Source organism: Conger conger, chromosome 4, assembly GCF_963514075.1.
Source record: "Conger conger chromosome 4, fConCon1.1, whole genome shotgun sequence".
Lineage (NCBI taxonomy): Eukaryota > Metazoa > Chordata > Actinopteri > Anguilliformes > Congridae > Conger > Conger conger.
Genome location: NC_083763.1, coordinates 28,585,176 through 28,602,683, shown reverse-complemented (window position 1 = coordinate 28,602,683; position 17,508 = coordinate 28,585,176). Strand labels below are relative to the sequence as shown.

Sequence of the window (17,508 nt, the reverse complement as noted above, 5' to 3'; positions counted from 1 at the left end):
CATGTATTCATACTGTTTATGCATCTGCATGTTGCAGCAGAAATGAAGATTCATCAGACCAGGTGGTGTTTTCCAATCTTCAATCATCCAGTATTGGTGAGCCTGTGCTCACTGTCTTCACATGTCCTGTAGTCCACCTGTACTTAGCTGCCAGTAGTGGAACCCCACATGGTCTCCTGCTACTGTAGCCCAACCGCTTCAAGGTTCAAATCACTGTGTCTTTAGAATTGCCCTTCTGCACACCATTGTTGTATAAGGTGGTTATTTGAGCAGGTATGAGCATTTGTAGCTTTATCTGTTAACTTAAACAACTCAACTCATTCTACTCTACCCTCCTATGTGCTTTCAGCCACAGAACTGCTGCTCAAATGATATATTTTGTTTATCACACACTTCTCTATAAACTCTAGAGACTGCAGTGCTTAGATCACTCATCTTGCCCATTCTAATGTTTGGTGAAACACTCAGCTCTTCCATGTCTGCATGAGTTACAGTCACATAATTCTGTTTGGTAGAGCAGGCTATTACTATAGCATTAACAAGTAGGCGTACATAATAAAGTGGCAGAGGAGTGTATGTATTGCTGAAATGTATGTATGAATAAATAAAATAGAAAGGAAATAAAGAAAAGGAAGTACATATATTCCTGATCTTAAATAACAGTCTCCTCTTTACTAAAATTGTAAGAAAGTTACCAAAAAATCTATCCTATTAATAAAGGTTTGCAGGGGGATTCATGGAGCAACATGGAGTTGTTGATATTTGAAAATAAACACATAACCATTTTTGACCCACATATGCATGTGGTGGGGTGTCATGTGATGACTTACACTCCAAAAAAAACCCTGCACAAATTCTACACACTTCACTGACAATATCATTATTGTTTGGGATGTTTTACTTCTAGCCACAAAACAAGCCGCAATAGTACAATTAGAAAAATTGCAAGAAAACACTGCTAAGAATTGAGAATTTAAAAAAGGTCAAAGTAATGAAAAAGCAAAAATTTGCTCATGCTATCCCCACACCACAGATTATTATCTACAGTATCTTGTTTTAGCCTTTTGGAAATGTTCTTATGCCCATGTTAGCTAGCCAATGACAGAGCTGCCAAGCACTGCCTGGGATAATGGCTAAATGTATAGGTCAGTTAAAGATACATCATGAACAAACAGGTGCATAAACACCATTCATGTGTGCTTAGCCTCCATCGCATCCCTCCTGCTCTGTCCTCTGTCTCATGCCTAACAAAACAAACTGTCTATATACATTACTCTCTGCTTGACACTCTTGTGAATACCTCTGGTCTCCCTCCTCAGGAGGTGGCGGAGGGGCAACAGCAGTTATTGATGGTAGAAAAAGTTATGAGGTTCTAGGCTAGAAAAACATATTTAGGACTTTAGCCCTGAAAGCCCAGGCCAGGCTATGCCTGGTACAGAATGTATTTTGCCTAAATTAATTAATGAAAATTAATGACAGCAACAATAATGAGACAAGTATTATATTTCTTTATCAGACCAAATTTATGGTCAAATTGTGCGGTTTTATCAAAAAGAGCAGGTACTCGTACACCCGGAGCCACCCCCTCTGCACCTGCCTGTCCTGCTGACACAGCAATTTTGTCAGCTATGGAGACAGTATGTTTGAAATGTGTTTGGAATTTAAAAATCCCCTGCATTCCCCCCCCCCCCCCCCCCCATGTAATGTAACTCTTCAACAAAGCACTGTGCTCCACTTACGACCCAGTAACAACATTGACAATAAATACATTTAAAAAAAGAAAAAATAATTATACGGATGCATATGGTAACCTACCTTTTACTATCAGAATTGTTTTATCTGGCTTAGAGAAGCCCACTGAAGGCTTGGACAAGCGCGTGTGCCGCTTTATAGGGAATTCACCTGGATTCCCAGCGTCTCGTCCCCTCCCACTGTAATCCTGCTGTGATTGACAGACTGGGTTCGCGGTGGATCCTCCTTCCTCTTCGCGCTGCTGTTCTCATCTCTTCTCGCTCGCACTGGAGGCTCAGTAAGTTTGTGCACAGGGATGCGGGCGCACAGAGCAGCCTGAAAATGGCTCTCCATTGGATTTATCCATCCCTTCTCACCGTTTTCTTGCTCATACCTACCCAGGCCTTACGGAATTATCCGGACAATGAAGGTAGGGCACACAAAAATTGCTTTGAAATTTCATAAAATGTATTACGGAGGTTCTGGTGGTTGTAATGGAAGCCCGCTTGTATTCCGGTCACTCACTCCGTGCAGTCTCCGTGGGTGCAGTGGGGAGGACATGAATGATGCATACGCCAGGGTAACGACCAAGAAGCGTGGAAAATAGTTTCAGGTTTTTTACAGGGTACTCGCATTAAAATTGAATGGCGCCTATGCTTGGTCAGATTGAAAAGAGATCTTTTCAACCAATGCTATGCTACTTTAGCTGCAGCTGCAACTTGCAAATATTTAATAGTTATGGATGTTTCATGCTCAAGCTAGTTTACATTAGTTAGACAATAAATTAATACATAGGCTACAGAATACAATGCTAATAAAAATGAATACATGAGCGAATAAAGGAGTTCACTAATCGCGTAGAAAGGATAATACATTTTAGGTTTAAACTAGGCTACTAAGCAAAACCATTTAAACCCCTCAGGTCAGAAATTCGCTACGGTAGCTAAACTCAACTTTTTCAAGAATTTCAGTGGCTGCCAAGTTCTTGTTGGAAATCGCTGAAAAATATTTAACAGAACAATGTTTTACCATTTAAAAGCTTTGCTTTTAACTATATCTTGGATAAATGCAACTTCACCTAGGTCGTTTATTTAAACGCTAAACTAATGAGCTACTCTCTGGGGTAACACGATACAGTAGCCTATATCCTACACATAGGATACAGCACTACAGTGATTCCAGTGATTTACTATTTGGGGAATTACCTTACTTTCGTCCATACCGGTAGATTAAATGCAATTTGATGTATACGTCTTCTATACACATATTTTATCCTAGTATACCACTTGTTTTCCATAGGAAAAGCGTGAATAGTTTTCGCTATCCTGAAAGCAAAACCCGCGTATAATTGTACACATCACATGTGACAGTCCGAATTGTCACGCTTTTCCTATGGAAATGACAACCACATATAGTACACCATTCCTTATAAATAATTCAGTCCTGGCAAACGCGGATTTCACGTGTTGCCTATTTAACCGGTCATTTGTGTGCTTTGCGTAAATCAGCGTTACAAAGCATACAGTAGTCTGGCTCTTACATTTACGTTTCAGGATTCGTGGATAATAATGCTCAATGTTTTATGCACGAAGAGAAAAGGGAGCGTCATTGCTCGGATTTTTTTTCCTGTTGTCAATTCGAAGTTGATTCAACGGCATCACACAGACCACCTTCTCTAACGTCACATGTACCTGCCCGGTAAGAAGGCTTGACAAATGACTGAACAAACTCAGCCACCCGCGAGACCTTGTCCGAGCTTGACAAAAAAGTAGCCTACGATACATGGACCATGGAACCATGGAATACTTCGTTTACTTGCATATAGTTTTCAGTTGAGCTCAATTGAATTAATGTATGTAACATGGCACTAAAGCCTTTCTGTGAAATAATACTACAACAGTCTTTAATCGACTCATTGCACAGAGAAAACAACAGAAACAATTCGTATTTATATTTCAGTAACCTTAATTTAAGAAAAGGTCACCTACAATCCTTTTCACCATGCCCCCCACACACACACCATTAAATAAATAAATAAACAAACAAACAACACTAATATTGGACATAATATACAGTACACACATTGAACAGATTGCTTTAAATGAGCATGGGCGTAGCATGGGCAGCTCTTGTGGGGTGCACTGTGGTGTGGCTTTGTGAGTTGTGTCCAAGCTGAAGAATCTCTAATGGGAACAGAAGGGATTTTAGGTGAGAAACCCAGATATGGGTGCTAAACAGTTGGAAGTTAACCTGGGCAGGAAATAGGTTAGGATGTATGTTCTGTCTCAGCTCACTGGTACTGGCCGATGTTCCATCATGTAGGACAGGTCTGACTAAAGTGAGTATGCTTGTGAGTGCATGCATACTGTTCTTGAAAAGCAGCGTGATAAACAAAGTTTTGGAATCCAGTTTTCTTGGTTTTTCTTTGCAAACCAAGTGCTGTTCTCTCTTAGAATAAGCAGATTAAAGAAGATATTCTCCATGGACTCTGTGAATGTGAGTTTAATTGCACTTTATTAGATGTGCCGTTTTATTCTGAAATCTGGTTCCTCTGCTAAGCAGACTGCGATATTGAGCCATCTGCGTGTCCTGTAGTTTCTGAGCCAACCAGCAGATGGCACCCAGGCAGCTCTTTTTGACATCAATGATATTTCTAATGCCTCAGCTTGCAGTTGGTATTATTTATGCGTGTGTTCACATATGTGATTGATTGATTTATTATGGTTGATTGGCACAAAGACAGAAAAGTGATAATTAAAAATGAGGAACACCTAAGTGGAGCCTTGAAATTGCTTACCTTTTACGCTGTTTATCGAATCAAAGATTCCATAGGGGACGCGGTAAGCTGAAGGTATTCTCCTCAATAGCCAGATGGCTGGGGTGTCTAACTCCTCAGGGTAACAGAGCATAATGTCTTTGTCCAAATCAATGACAGGGAGATTTTTTATATTAAATGTACCTTTCTGTCAGTAGTAGGTACAATTGTAGTGTGCTGTGCACCTTAATTTTGCTCATCACACTCTCTCCAAAGAGGACCATTACGTAATTCTGCCTTGTATGTCGTAATGGTGTCTTGAGCTTTGAGAAAAATGCTTCAAATGAAAGAGTTCACAGCCCTCCACATGACCTTAGTCTTATTTGGTGGCCTCAGTTGGAAACAGACAGTACTGCATTGCATGCAAAATAGTACACTACTGGAATCGCTGGAATCATTCGCAACCATGAAACCATGAAACAGCGGGGGCGAGATTTTGTCGACAGGTCTGTTTCTCACTTTTGCCTATGCGGATGTTCCTTTCCGCTAACATTTGTCAAACGATGAAATTATACACAATGGAGCTGATGAGATGATCATGAGGAGGGTTTTTTTTTTTCTCATTAGGACAGGATGTTGGCCGAGATCTCGCCTGCTGATTTCGTTAGCGAGGAAGAGTTCTAATTTGGTGTCAGCGCTCCTTTGGGGGTTTGATAAGGTATTTGCATGTGAAAAGGCCTCTGCTGGGCCCATGCTGCGGAGGCGGGTTAGAGAGGGCCCGGTTCCCTTAGCTTCCCCCATGCGAGTGCTCTCAGAACAAAAAAGGAAAGCTCTTCTGGACAATGAACTTGCCAACCCCCCCCCCCCCCCCCCCCAACATCTCAGTCTCCATCTCAGCCTGTTCTCCTGTGCACTGCGTTGTAGTTGAGGTCACAGTCTTCCTTTGTACTTGGGTTTGCTTACAGTTTGCATCAAAAAAGTGTAAAACCTTTGTTTTGGTCCTGCTAATATACAGTGCCGTATTTGCCGCCTTCCTGATTGCGTTTCTTTTAAATTACTGTCATTTATTTAATCAAATAAATCAAACACCCGTGTCACCCCTGTGAAAAAGTAATTGCTTCCTTAATCCTATTAACTGGTTTCACAACCTTTAGCAGCAATAACTGCAATCAAGCACTTTCAAAAATTTTATATCAATCTTTTACTTCATAGAATTTTTGCCCACTTTCCTTTGCCAAACTACTTTAATTCAGGCAGATTCATAGGTTTGGCATGCCGTGATCAAAGGAAATTCCAGAAGAGATAAAAAAGTTGTTGAAATATATCAGTCTGGAAAGGGCATAGCAACAAGGGCACAGCAACCACTCAGCCAGGAATTCAAAAATGGTCCCAGAAGAACACCCAAAGACCTGTAGGTTTATCTAGCCTCTACAATAAGAAAGTGACTTTGTAAAGAATGGATCCAAGAGAGACTAGCAAGGTGGAAACAGGGGAGGCCTGTAGCGTAGTGGTTAAGGTAACAGGCAAGGTTGGTGGTTCGAATCCCAGTGTAGCCACAATAAGATCCGCACAGCCGTTGGGCCCTTGAGCAAGGCCCTTAACCCTGCATTGCTCCAGGGGAGGATTGTCTCCTGCTTAGTCTAATCAATTGTACGTCACTCTGGATAAGAGCGTCTGCCAAATGCCAATAAGGAATTGTAATGTAATGAAACCACTGCTAACCAAGAGAAGCATTACTGCCCATCTCACAGTTGGATGATCCCCAAGGTTTTTGAGTTAATGTTCTATGGACAGATTAGTCAAAAGTGGAAGCTTTTGAACAATATGGGTCCCATTATGTCTGGCATAAAGCAAATACTGCATTTCACAATAAGAATATCATACCGAAACTCAAACATGGTGGTGGTAGTGTGATGGTGTAGGGATGCTTTGCTGCCTTGGGACCTGGGCAACTTGCCATTATTAAAGGAACCAGCTCTGTACCAGAAAAGGTAGTGTGACTGGTCATCTGTCCATGAGCTGAAGCTGAAGCATAACTGGGTTATGTAGCAAGACAATAACCCAAAACACAAAAGCATGTCCACATCTGATTGACTGAAAATAATCAAAATAATCACTAGACTGCTCCAAAGTTTTGGGGCAATCTAGTGAAATTCCTGACTTTAATCCAATAGAGATGCTGAGGCAGGACCTGAAAAAAGCAGTTCATGCTCGAAAACCTACCTACTGTCTTCCTTAAAGGAGAAATTTGGGTTAAAATTCCACAACAGTGATGTGAAAGACATATTGAATTTTAGGAAGGGTTTGGTTGCAGTTATTGCTGCTAACGGTCATGAACCAGTTAAGTTACATTTTGTCTAAAGACCTGAAACCATTCAGTGTGACAAATTTGCGGTAATAGAGGAAGTCATGAAGGGGGCAAATACTTTTTCACTGCACTGTACATAATATTATACACTATGGCGATGAGAATGACTATTCTCTTGGATTAATATTCAGCAATGAGGTAGGAGATAGATCACTGGGTTCAGTATTTGAATGCTTGCTGATAAGCAAACAAAAAAATGAATGCTTTCCAGTTGTAGAACCCAAGTGACCTGCATGCTGTAAACCAGCTGGTGATATTGATCATTTTCCGGCCTGAAATCATGGGTGAGTCCGGATCTCTTGCTGTGAGTCATTATTACATGCAAACAACAGTGCTTGGAGCAAGAAGCGGAACAAAAAACGTGGGAGTAATTAAATATTCATTTTACACGCCACAGAAATTTCAGAAGTGTCAATAGTTTTAAAATATGCTTTCCTGCTGTATAACACATACAGATGAGATATTATAGGGCTTTAATGCAGTTGTTGCTTTTGGAACTCTTATTTGAATTTGTCTGTAAGGCGGAAGCAATGACATCATCTACTGCCACAGCTAAAAAAGGACTGTGTCATTGACGAGATACCCGATTGCCTTCTTCTGAATTAAGCCAAGAGCGATGTTCACTACTCTCAAACTGGAGTGTAAAATCATAAGCATCAAAGGCAAAGTAATTGCATCCATTTGACTGCAGTGTTTTTCCGTTAAAATCCCTTCAACAGTTGCCCTGGGTTCTGGCACGTCGGTCTTTTACTGATCCAGGGTCTTCATAAGCCTAGCACCGGGCAGCTGTCTTTGCAGTTCAAAATTACTTCAATGTGTGCCAAGCCCTGTTATTGACCCAGCTGTATGTAACTGGCCTCATTTAGTGATTAAGAAAATAATAATAAAAAAACCCCTCATTACATGGACTCTCCGTACCTGACACACAGTTGTTTCTCTTTTTAACATCATTTCGGCTCAGAGCCAGGATTCGTTCGGTAGCCCCGAGGGGACAAAATCGAAAGCACAGTTGAAGATTCTTGTCTTTTTTTTTTTTTTACAATGTTCGCCAACGCGTTTTTCCTGAATGGGGTTTTTCAGGTTCACGGCAATTCAATTGTACGTTTCGGATTTTTGCATTAGCGTTGCGACCGGTGCTGAGCTGTGTGACATTACTTGCTTCAGCAGACACTTATCAGGAGGGAAGGCTAGCTGGTGGCCCTGCATGACATCATTTTATAATTGCTTGGCTGATGTCCTTACCCAGGGTTGCATTCAGTTGTAGGTCTTACACACTCCAGCATCCAGCTGTGCTGTCGTTGGCTCTAGCCTGCTGTTTTGGTAGCTGCTCATCCATTAGCATGAATTTGTGCCACTTTACAATGTCAATTTACCTTTTTTGTGTGACCTAGTTGATAGACACGGGCATTGCCTGCGCAGAAGTGAAAGTCAGTTCGCGGATTGCGTATGAACCTTGGTGCTTTTGTGAGTTTACAGTTATGAGTAACGCAAAATAATTGGTTATCAATCCTTTAGCTCTTCCTGTTTTAAACAAAGATTGCCCATAACATAAGTCAGAACATGTTGTAGCACTCATCTGAGCACACCATTAAAAGGTTACAGCTAATGAAGATGGTGGAAGGATGCGCAAAGTCGACTCTGCATCTCTCGACCACAGTGAAATACCCATTGTCTTCTCGAAATGAATACGTCAAGTCTAGGCTAACTGCAGGGTGCGAGTACCTGTCGAATCAGCGCGCTTTCCAAAAAAAGCAATTTGCAAAAACCTGTCTTTGTGGTTGCTGCGCTCAGTTGGAAGGAATTGTTTTCAGTGCTCCAATTTGCTTCATGATTCTAATGGAAACAGAGGTGCTGGCTCACCTTAGATTTGAGCCAATGACCCTCATGTAAAGTGAGCATCTACTAAAGTGAGTTTAGTGAGCTATACAAAATGGCTGACTAATGATAGGGTAAAGGTGTTTTGGTGATCTGACTGACGCACACACTCACATGCACGCACGCACGCAGACACATGCATGCATGAACGCTCACACACACACACGCATGCACGCAGACACACACCCGTCTTCAAATGTCGTCATGTGAAACACGGATGCCTTCCTCCCTTTTCTTCATTATTAATTGCTACATATATTTATTAATAATGAATCTTTATTTATGAATCTATCACCAACTGGAGAGGGTTGGAGGTCACCATCATTTTCACGCTTTTAAATTGTGATAATTGAATTAATTGGCAGGCAGTTATTTTACTGCTGGTGCGATGGGTCAGGCAGGTGTAGTTTAACATTTAAAGTGCCACTATCCTAGGTTCATGTCCTCTGCCTCTTTCTATGCACCGATGTGTGGCTCCTTGGCATTATGTATTGTACAGTCAGCATGATACTAGTTCGGAGAGCCTTAAACCCAACCCAATATCAACTGGCAGAGCAGTTTCCTTTGCCATATACGTTTTGCCAGAGACAGCCTGTATGTAGTCACGTTTGTCGAAGTGGAATGCCGGCGGGGAGACCAAATGGCAATGGGGAAAAAGTGCTTGAAAAAATAGCGTTTTCTTTCAGGTTTTTTTTGTTAAATCAGCTACCAGTGCTTAGCCATTTTTTTCTGCTGAGAGAGGAGGATGATGTAATTCATTCAGAATCATCCAATTATTGAGTGGAATTTAATAGAGCATTTAGTTGAAAGAAAACGGAGAGGTCTTGTGAAATGAAGTAATAGAAACAGTAACCGTTAATGTCTCCTTCTCTCTTTCATCTCTGCTTGATATCATTGCCCGAGTCTCAGCCGAGAGGTTGTCTGAGTATTTGAGAAAAGTAGTTTTTTTCCTTACAGATGCTTGTCTTGTTTTTTTTTGATGGGGGCAAAGTTATTGATTTAACCTCAAAGCCAGGTTAATAAAGTCATTAACCTGGATGCCAGTTAAAGGAAAAATATGAGGTTGGAATCATATGTATTTGAAATACACGTGCAGGAAAATTTTTAAACGCCAGACGTTTCCTGAGAAAGTAGACGGTTGGAACTATAACCGCTGAACACACATGTATCCTCTTCCGTCTTCTGCTGGTTGAGTGCAGTGATCCGTGAAAACAGTGTCTCTTGTTTTTACCATTTTTAAACAAGGTTCAATGTGTTTATATTCCAACCTCATATTTAGGAAAGAAAGCCCTTTTGGTAATACGTTCAGTGTGATGTACTGTACCCGTGTTGCCATGCTAGCTATAAAATGGTAAGTGATGGTGATGCTATCACAGTCTAGATAGAGAGCTGTCTGTTGGCACCGGAGGTTCTAGCGCTCTCTCAGTTAGTCTAGGGAAGAGCAGACACAGTAGGGGGCCTGGCAGTGCTGGCAGTGGGTCTGGTGTTTGTGGGTGGCCATGTTTGGGAGATTGTGTTATTGTTGCTAACACCAGTTGAGCTGTACTCTTTGGCACAAGTGCAGTGTGGTTGCTCGACCCAAAGAAGCAGGTGACCTATGGTTTGAAGAGCATCACACTGGCATTATTGGTATATCAGTGCCTTCTCAGTTACTTGATCAACCCAATGAAGTATTTCAGGATTTTTAATTTATACAATATTCATAAAATCAGTTACGCATACTCAGACACATAACATTTTTTGTGCATGTGTGCATACTGAATGATACTTCTGACCTGTTCTGTGCGTGCATGCACAATTACACCCTGAAGGGGTGTCACGCCTTGACAGCAGGTGCAAGAAAGTCCATAACCATCAAAGTTGTCCTGAGGCTTGGCCAACATTGCTGTCTATAACAAACCCCTTTACACTTTGGCAAAGGACCAGTGGTCGTTAGAACCAGGTTATCCTCCCCTGAACGGAGGTCATTTGCTGCACTCTTCACAAGATTTGACAGGTTTTGCTGGCAGGAAAACAAAAAATTTTACATTAAAATGCTATTATTTCTTTTTTAGAGAAATCAGCTGCAGGACCTGGCTCTTAAGACCCATTATGGTCTTGCTTTCCTTTCTGGAATCAGTCTTGGAGCTAGCACCATATGCAATTCTGTCTCTTTTGAGCTTATTCGTATGCTGCTCTGCTGAAGTCGCAGTGCTAACATCAATCTTGTGTCTACCCGCAGCCGCCGGTTTGTTTAACTTCTTTACTCCTTTCTCCAGAACAGATCTTGTTTTCTGCAGAGGTCTGTGTATGGGTTATGTTGCTGAATGCTGCTGACCAGGTCGTCCTGTCAGCTCGAGAGCCTCTCCACTTACTTTGGTAGGTTATGCTCAGAGCAGATCCTACACGTGTATCATGGTTATACCATTAATTAGATCTAAGTTTGACTGACTGATGTGAGCTACAGATGATTCTAGAAGCAGCTCACTCTGCTGAGAACATAGCTCAAGCTAGTTCAGACCAGCTCCATACTCAAAATGGTTTGACCAGCTCATGAGAGAGAGAGTCATTTGATAACCCCCCCCCCCCCCCCCCGTTATTGGGACATATTTCTGTTCAAAGACAGAAAACCTCAAAAAACAAACAAAAACAAACCTAACCAAACCCCACATGCAAAGACAGTCAAAGAGAGAAAAAAAGACAGAAAGGACATAAGAACTATCAGAATGGCTATGAAACCTTAACAGTGAGAGAAGTGAATCTTGGGTAATGTACTTTTTCCTGGGCTTGGTGGAAGAAGGCTGCTTTTAGCTCAGCTGCCTCTTTTGGCTGTGAGTCTCTCCTCCCTCTCCTCTGTCTCTCCCCTCACTTTATCTCTCAGTTCAGTTCAATCCAAATTGGCTTAAGCTCAATGACAATAAACAGGATGACACTATCAATGCATTTCAAACACAGAATGACAAGACAAATTCTGACCCTTATTTTGACATCCATCCCCTTAACCAGTTGAAATCAACAAATACTGGAATGTACAGAGTGAGCACTTTATTAGGTATTTATTAGATTCATTTTTGTACTTATTGGTCTTCTGCTGCTGTAGCTAATCTACTTAGAGGTTTGAAGCATTGTGGGTTCCGAGATGCTCTTCTGCATACCACTGTTAGAATGTGCGGTTATTTGCGTTACTGTCACCTTCCTGTCAGCTTCGACCAGTCTGGCCCTTCTCCTCTGACCTCTCTCATTAGCAATGCGTTTTTGCCCGTAGGACTGCTGCTCACTAGATGTTTTTTTTTGTTTTTCACATCATTCTCTGCAAACTCTAGAGACTGTTGTGCTCGAAAAGCACAGGAGATGAGCAGAGATACTCAAACCACCCGGTCTGGAATCAACAATCATTCCACGGTCAAAGTCTCTTAGATCACGTTTCTTCCCCATTCTGACATTTAGTCTGAACAACAGCAGAACCTCTTGGCCATGTCTGCATGCTTTTATGCACTTCGTTGCTGCCACATGATTGGCTGATTTAATATTGGCATTAACAAGCTGGTGTATAGGGCTACCTAATAAATTGCTCACTGAGTGTATATGACACAACTTTTTGAGAATCTTATGGAGCATGGTGTCTACTAAGCCAGCACATGTAAATGCGACCTCTCATACTCACTGGCTTTGTGGCCCATTGGCATTTTATCCTCTAATGCATGACCTGAGCTATCCTATCATATTTCATCCATTTAGTGTTTAATCCCTTCCAGGAATCATTATCACCGCAGCTGTTACAAACACCTCCATTTTGGCCACACCCGCTAATGTTACTTTAATCCTGCGTCACCTTTGGGGGCTGTTATTGAATTAAGCATTTCTCATGTTAAAAATGGCAGAGGCAGAGGTCCTGAGGATGATTGATGGTTGGTACAGGCTGCAGGCTTGATATGCTTTTCCTATTTGTCAAGTCCTACTGGGTAAATGCTGTGCATGTCACCCTATTCTGCTCTTACTATAAACAATGATTCCTCTGATGTACTGCTGGCTGTAGTCATTTGCATTTTGCATGCTCCTGCGTGTGCCTGTGCACCTACATCTAGTAACAAGTGCTTGATTGCATGTATGTGCGTGTATTGCGTGAGTGTGTTTATGAACACTTCTGCTTGTGTGTGCAGTGATTGCACTGGTGTCTTGTTGGGTGTAGTGTGGCTCCTCATTTGTAAGTGCCTGTATGTGTGTGTGTGTGTATTTGTGTGTGCGTGTGTGTGTCTGTGTTTGCGTCAACATGTGTGTGTATCTGTGTTCGTATGTGTGCTTTTGTATTGCTTCTTTGGGCTTACGTGGAGGTGTACCACTTATTTCAAGCAGTATTCTTTATTGCAGAGTAGTGCTCTTGTATTGCCTCATACAGTATGCAGTCCTTTGAATCCTGGAACACATCGAACATGCTAGAATCAGGCAGAGCTGCTTGGTTCAGCTCATACCAGTGTAGAGTGCTGTGGGGTGCTGGGGCAGCAGTCGGCCCCCATCCCGGCTGCACACTATCGGCATGGGGTACTGAATTGTCGGTGGGTCGATTAAAGCAGACTTTGCACAACAAAAGACTAAGGACTTCACACTAGATCGAGGAGTGCCACTCCCCGCTGGTCACAGAGGGACGCGTGAAGGGGAATGAAAGAAACAGAAGGAAAACAGAGGGAGCGTCTTTGAATCGTGTATAGGAGAGGACAGCCAAATGAAGGAGATGGGAAGAGTGAAAGGGCGGCCTGTAGCGTAGTGGTTAAGGTGAAAGACTGGGACACACAAGGTCGGTGGTTCTAATCCCGGTGTAGCCACAATAAGATCCGCACAGCCGTTGGGCCCTTGAGCAAGGCCCCTAACCCTGCATTGCTCCAGGGGAGGATTGTCTCCTGCTTCGTCTAATCAACTGTACGTCGCTCTGGATAAGAGCGTCTGCCAAATGCCAATACTGTACTGTACTGTACTGAAAGAGGGAGGAGTGAAAGAGAGCAGTCGAACAGGTGAGCCTGAGAAGGGCTTGGAGGTTTGCTGCTCAAACTGCTGCCCTGCACTGCCATCCCTGAAGCGACATTAACAGGCTCGATAGCACGTTTTTTCTTCCTTTTCATCGCACTCACTCAGTGTTGCTCACTTTTTTTTCCCTGACAGAAGGGTTGCGAGAACATTCCGCGGCCTTGCCATTAGCGTTTTGTTTTACTGGTCTCAGTTCCTCCATTAAAAAATGAGTAGAACAAATGGCCACTGCTGTTACGAGCCAGTGCCAGGCGAAGATTAGCTAATGAGCCTCTTAACGACAAAAATGAGTCACCAAAAACTTCATTACAAATGTTCCAGCTAATTAGATGAGACAACTGGAGCTGTTCAGCCCCCACACTTATGGACGTCAGACCTCATTCCCATTTCTCTGGTCTTATCCGACGTTTATTATCGTGCAATCTGCCTGCATGCCCGCTCATCCTGCCAGCGATTAGATCGAACAACCTGCTGTTTCTGGGTTCTGACTGCTCCAGCACATGGTGCCCATGGCTGGCCCTTTTGGGATTAGCCCATCTCCTGAGTCAGTTAACCCTTTAATGCAGTAGTCCTCACTCCTGGTCCTGGAGAGCCACGGAGTGTGCTGCTTTTTGTTTTCGTCTTAATATCAGCAAGCAGTTCAGACCCAATAAACCAGCTGAGGTGAGTTTACTGTGTGATTAACTGCTTTAATTGATCAAGTGACAATAAAAGCCAGCACACCCTGCAGCTCTCCCGGATCAGGAGTGAGGACCACTGCTTTAAGGTCTGAGATCACAAATATGTTATTTCAGGGTTCATAACTGAACGTTCTCTAACATGTAACATGTCTAGCCTGCTAATTATCTCGTGTTTACTGGGTAAGTACCAGGTACTTCTTCGTTAACTATTTTGATTTTAGAGGTAGGTACTATGAAACAGGCTGTAAAACGTATTTTCGTAGTAGTCATTTACGGTACATACTGACTTTGCTTTACCACTGTACTAAGCTACCTAATAATGTCACAAGCAGCTGTGTTCTTACCCAGTTAATTCTAGGTAATTAACGGGCTGGAAAAGAAAGCACATGGCAAAACTATTTCACTGTATGGTGCGGTGAGTGGCAATGTCAGCGTTGCATGTGGATGAATGTGTTTTCAGCACTGTATGGTACAGTGTCGACTGTGCATATTTTCATTACTTTTTTCATTACTTTTTTCACATTTTTTATTTTATTTTACTAAGAGCATTACATAGAGCTATATAAAAATGAAGTTCCAATATTGAACTGAATTGCATTCTGAAAGGGCTTGTCACAAGGTATCAGTTAGATATTAAAAGGAGAACATTCAGTCAACAGAACATTGCTTTTTGCTCTCTCTCTCTCTCTCTCTCTCTCTCTCTCTCTCTCTCTCTCGCTCCGAACATGATGTAACGCTCCCGTCTACTTGATGATAATCAATACGCATGCATGTCCCTGAAACCCGATCCTACTGAAATCCCATGCTGTGCCCTTGTGGAAGCTGATACTGGCAGAGGTGGCCTTAGCTGCACAGCATCTCATGGGTCTGTCAGTATCAGAGTGCTGTAGACATGCTTACCTGCACTAAACTGAAGTTAGATGTTTTTATTTGAATCCACTTAAAAGTTTTTTTATTGGTTTAAGTGTATTTGTAAAATGTTTCCCCCCTTTTGTCCCAGTTTGGAATTCCCAAATGTATTTTATCACTAGCAATTTTCACAACCTCCTCATCAAGTTGGGTGAGTACAAACAAGCATGTACTCTCCTCTGAAGCATGTGGCTACAAGCTCAGATAAGTGATCCTCTGACATAATAATGCCTTGAAGATTATCAAATGCTGGTGTCCTCAGAACATGCTTCAGAGGAGAGCACACGCTTGTTTTCATTCTTCTAACTTGACTAAAAGCATCTTCTTAAATGCTTAAATTGCAAATTGTAAATTGATACATCATAAATCTAGATTACCAAAAAAACTACCTTATATTTACAAATTAAAACACATCTCTTGATGCTGGTTGACCAGCTCATACCCAGCTAGACCAGCTCATGGACAGTTTGACCAGCTCAACTGTCAAGCCGGTCAAGCTGGCATAGCTAGACTTTACAGCAGGGATGCTACATATCATCCAAATGTCTAGATGCCCTGCAAGATTGCTGGCCACAGTTGATACAAGACTGTGATATACAGTGGATCCATACTAGAACAGTTCCTTAATACAACGAGCCACCCAGCAGCATCAAGTTTTAATTTGTAAACATGTGGTCGTTTTTGTAGTCTAGACTTCTGATGTATCAATTTACAATTTGCAATTTAAGCATTTAGCAGATGCTTTTAGTCACAGAAGATGCATTTAACAGGGCTAGAAAAACACCCTCAGTGATAAAGATAAGTAAAGCTGCAATCAAATCAGTGCCACGATAGAGATGCTTGCAGCAATACCTGCAAAGTATCAGACAGGCTGCCTCATTATTTATATAAAATTTGATTTGAGATGGTGTCTGATATAAGTTCGATATCAATCGGGAAGAGCTGGCAAGATACCACTATTAATCTGAATTCAGTCTACAATGTTTTGGATTTGGAGAGATTGACACATGGTCCTGCCACATTTGATATGTTTTGTTGTCGCCCTAATATTCAAGGTTCTGCCGTGTGGTCTGCTTTTTAGACTTTCCTCCGGACATTCTTTGATGTGTTTGGCCCCCATTGGCTGTGTATGTTGTTTACATTTGAAACTCATGAAACCCCATCACCGAAAAACATCAGCATACAACATCAAAAATTCTAAACTTGCATTTTTGACCATGGCTACATGATCAAAAATGAGATAGTGGTGGATTCAAATTTCTGAAGTGCTTATCTGTCATTCCCCTTATTATTGAAACTGAAAGTGATTTGTACATACAAAAATGAACTCACCATTATGTTGTATCAAACCAAGCCCTTGCATTTAATATGGGTCGGTCTTTTGATACAGTCATGCAATACAGTCGTGTTCAAAATCTCCCTGTGAAATTCTCATTGATATCAACTCGGCATACAAAACATTTTGATAAAACAGTAATAGATGTAATCCTTAATTTATGACTGAATCCTACATTATTTTATTCTACTGTGTGTTTCCGTATTCTTCTTCGGGTATAAACAAGGTCAGTGGGAAGAACCAAGGAACTGTGGGAAAGTTTGCTTGACCACAGTATCACAGTATCCGGTGGCTGTGACTAATGAGCTGAAGAAGCAATGAGGTTAGTTAGCTAACTTCGTTGATTCTGACCGTGACCAACAACTGAGAGAAAAATAACAAATAATTTCACATGTGGCTGTGGTCGAAGATGAAAACAAAACTCAGTGGGCCTCATTTATGAAGCGTGAGGTGAACAGAATTGACCCTAAATCAACGTTAGCTGTAATTAACAAGGTGATATTTCGGTTAGCTCCTCAGGGTTCTGCGCCCACATAATTGGGCTTATCCATACCTTGGACCTCAATGCACAAAACGTCAACAGTCTGTCAGTGATAGCTAAGCTATCGCTAAGCTTCCTTGCTACTTGCTAGCACCTTTGATTGTTCATATTTTAGGTTAGCGAACCCAATTTATAGCCTGAAATAACGGAATACCGAATAGTAGGTAGTCACCTAGAAAACGACCACAATAGCTTGTCTGTAACATATTAACGTTAGGTGTTTGGATGGATCATGAATAACAAAGTCAACATCTAGCTGGTAGTCTTATGTTGTCAAAAAATAGAATCCAGACTGTGTTTAGGTGATAGCTAAGC

The 17,508-nt window shown here is 41.8% G+C and overlaps 1 protein-coding gene across 1 annotated transcript in view; it reads left to right on the top strand.

Annotated features, from left to right (window-relative positions):
- Positions 1 to 2,045: 2,045 nt before the first annotated feature.
- Positions 2,046 to 17,508, top strand: part of LOC133125831 (ephrin type-A receptor 3-like) — a 149,368-nt gene continuing 133,905 nt past the window's right edge. The window contains exon 1 of the mRNA XM_061237500.1: positions 2,046 to 2,161. Within this exon, the coding sequence (XP_061093484.1) occupies positions 2,074 to 2,161 (88 nt within the window). The 5' untranslated portion in view covers positions 2,046 to 2,073. The remainder of the gene's footprint in view (positions 2,162 to 17,508) is intronic.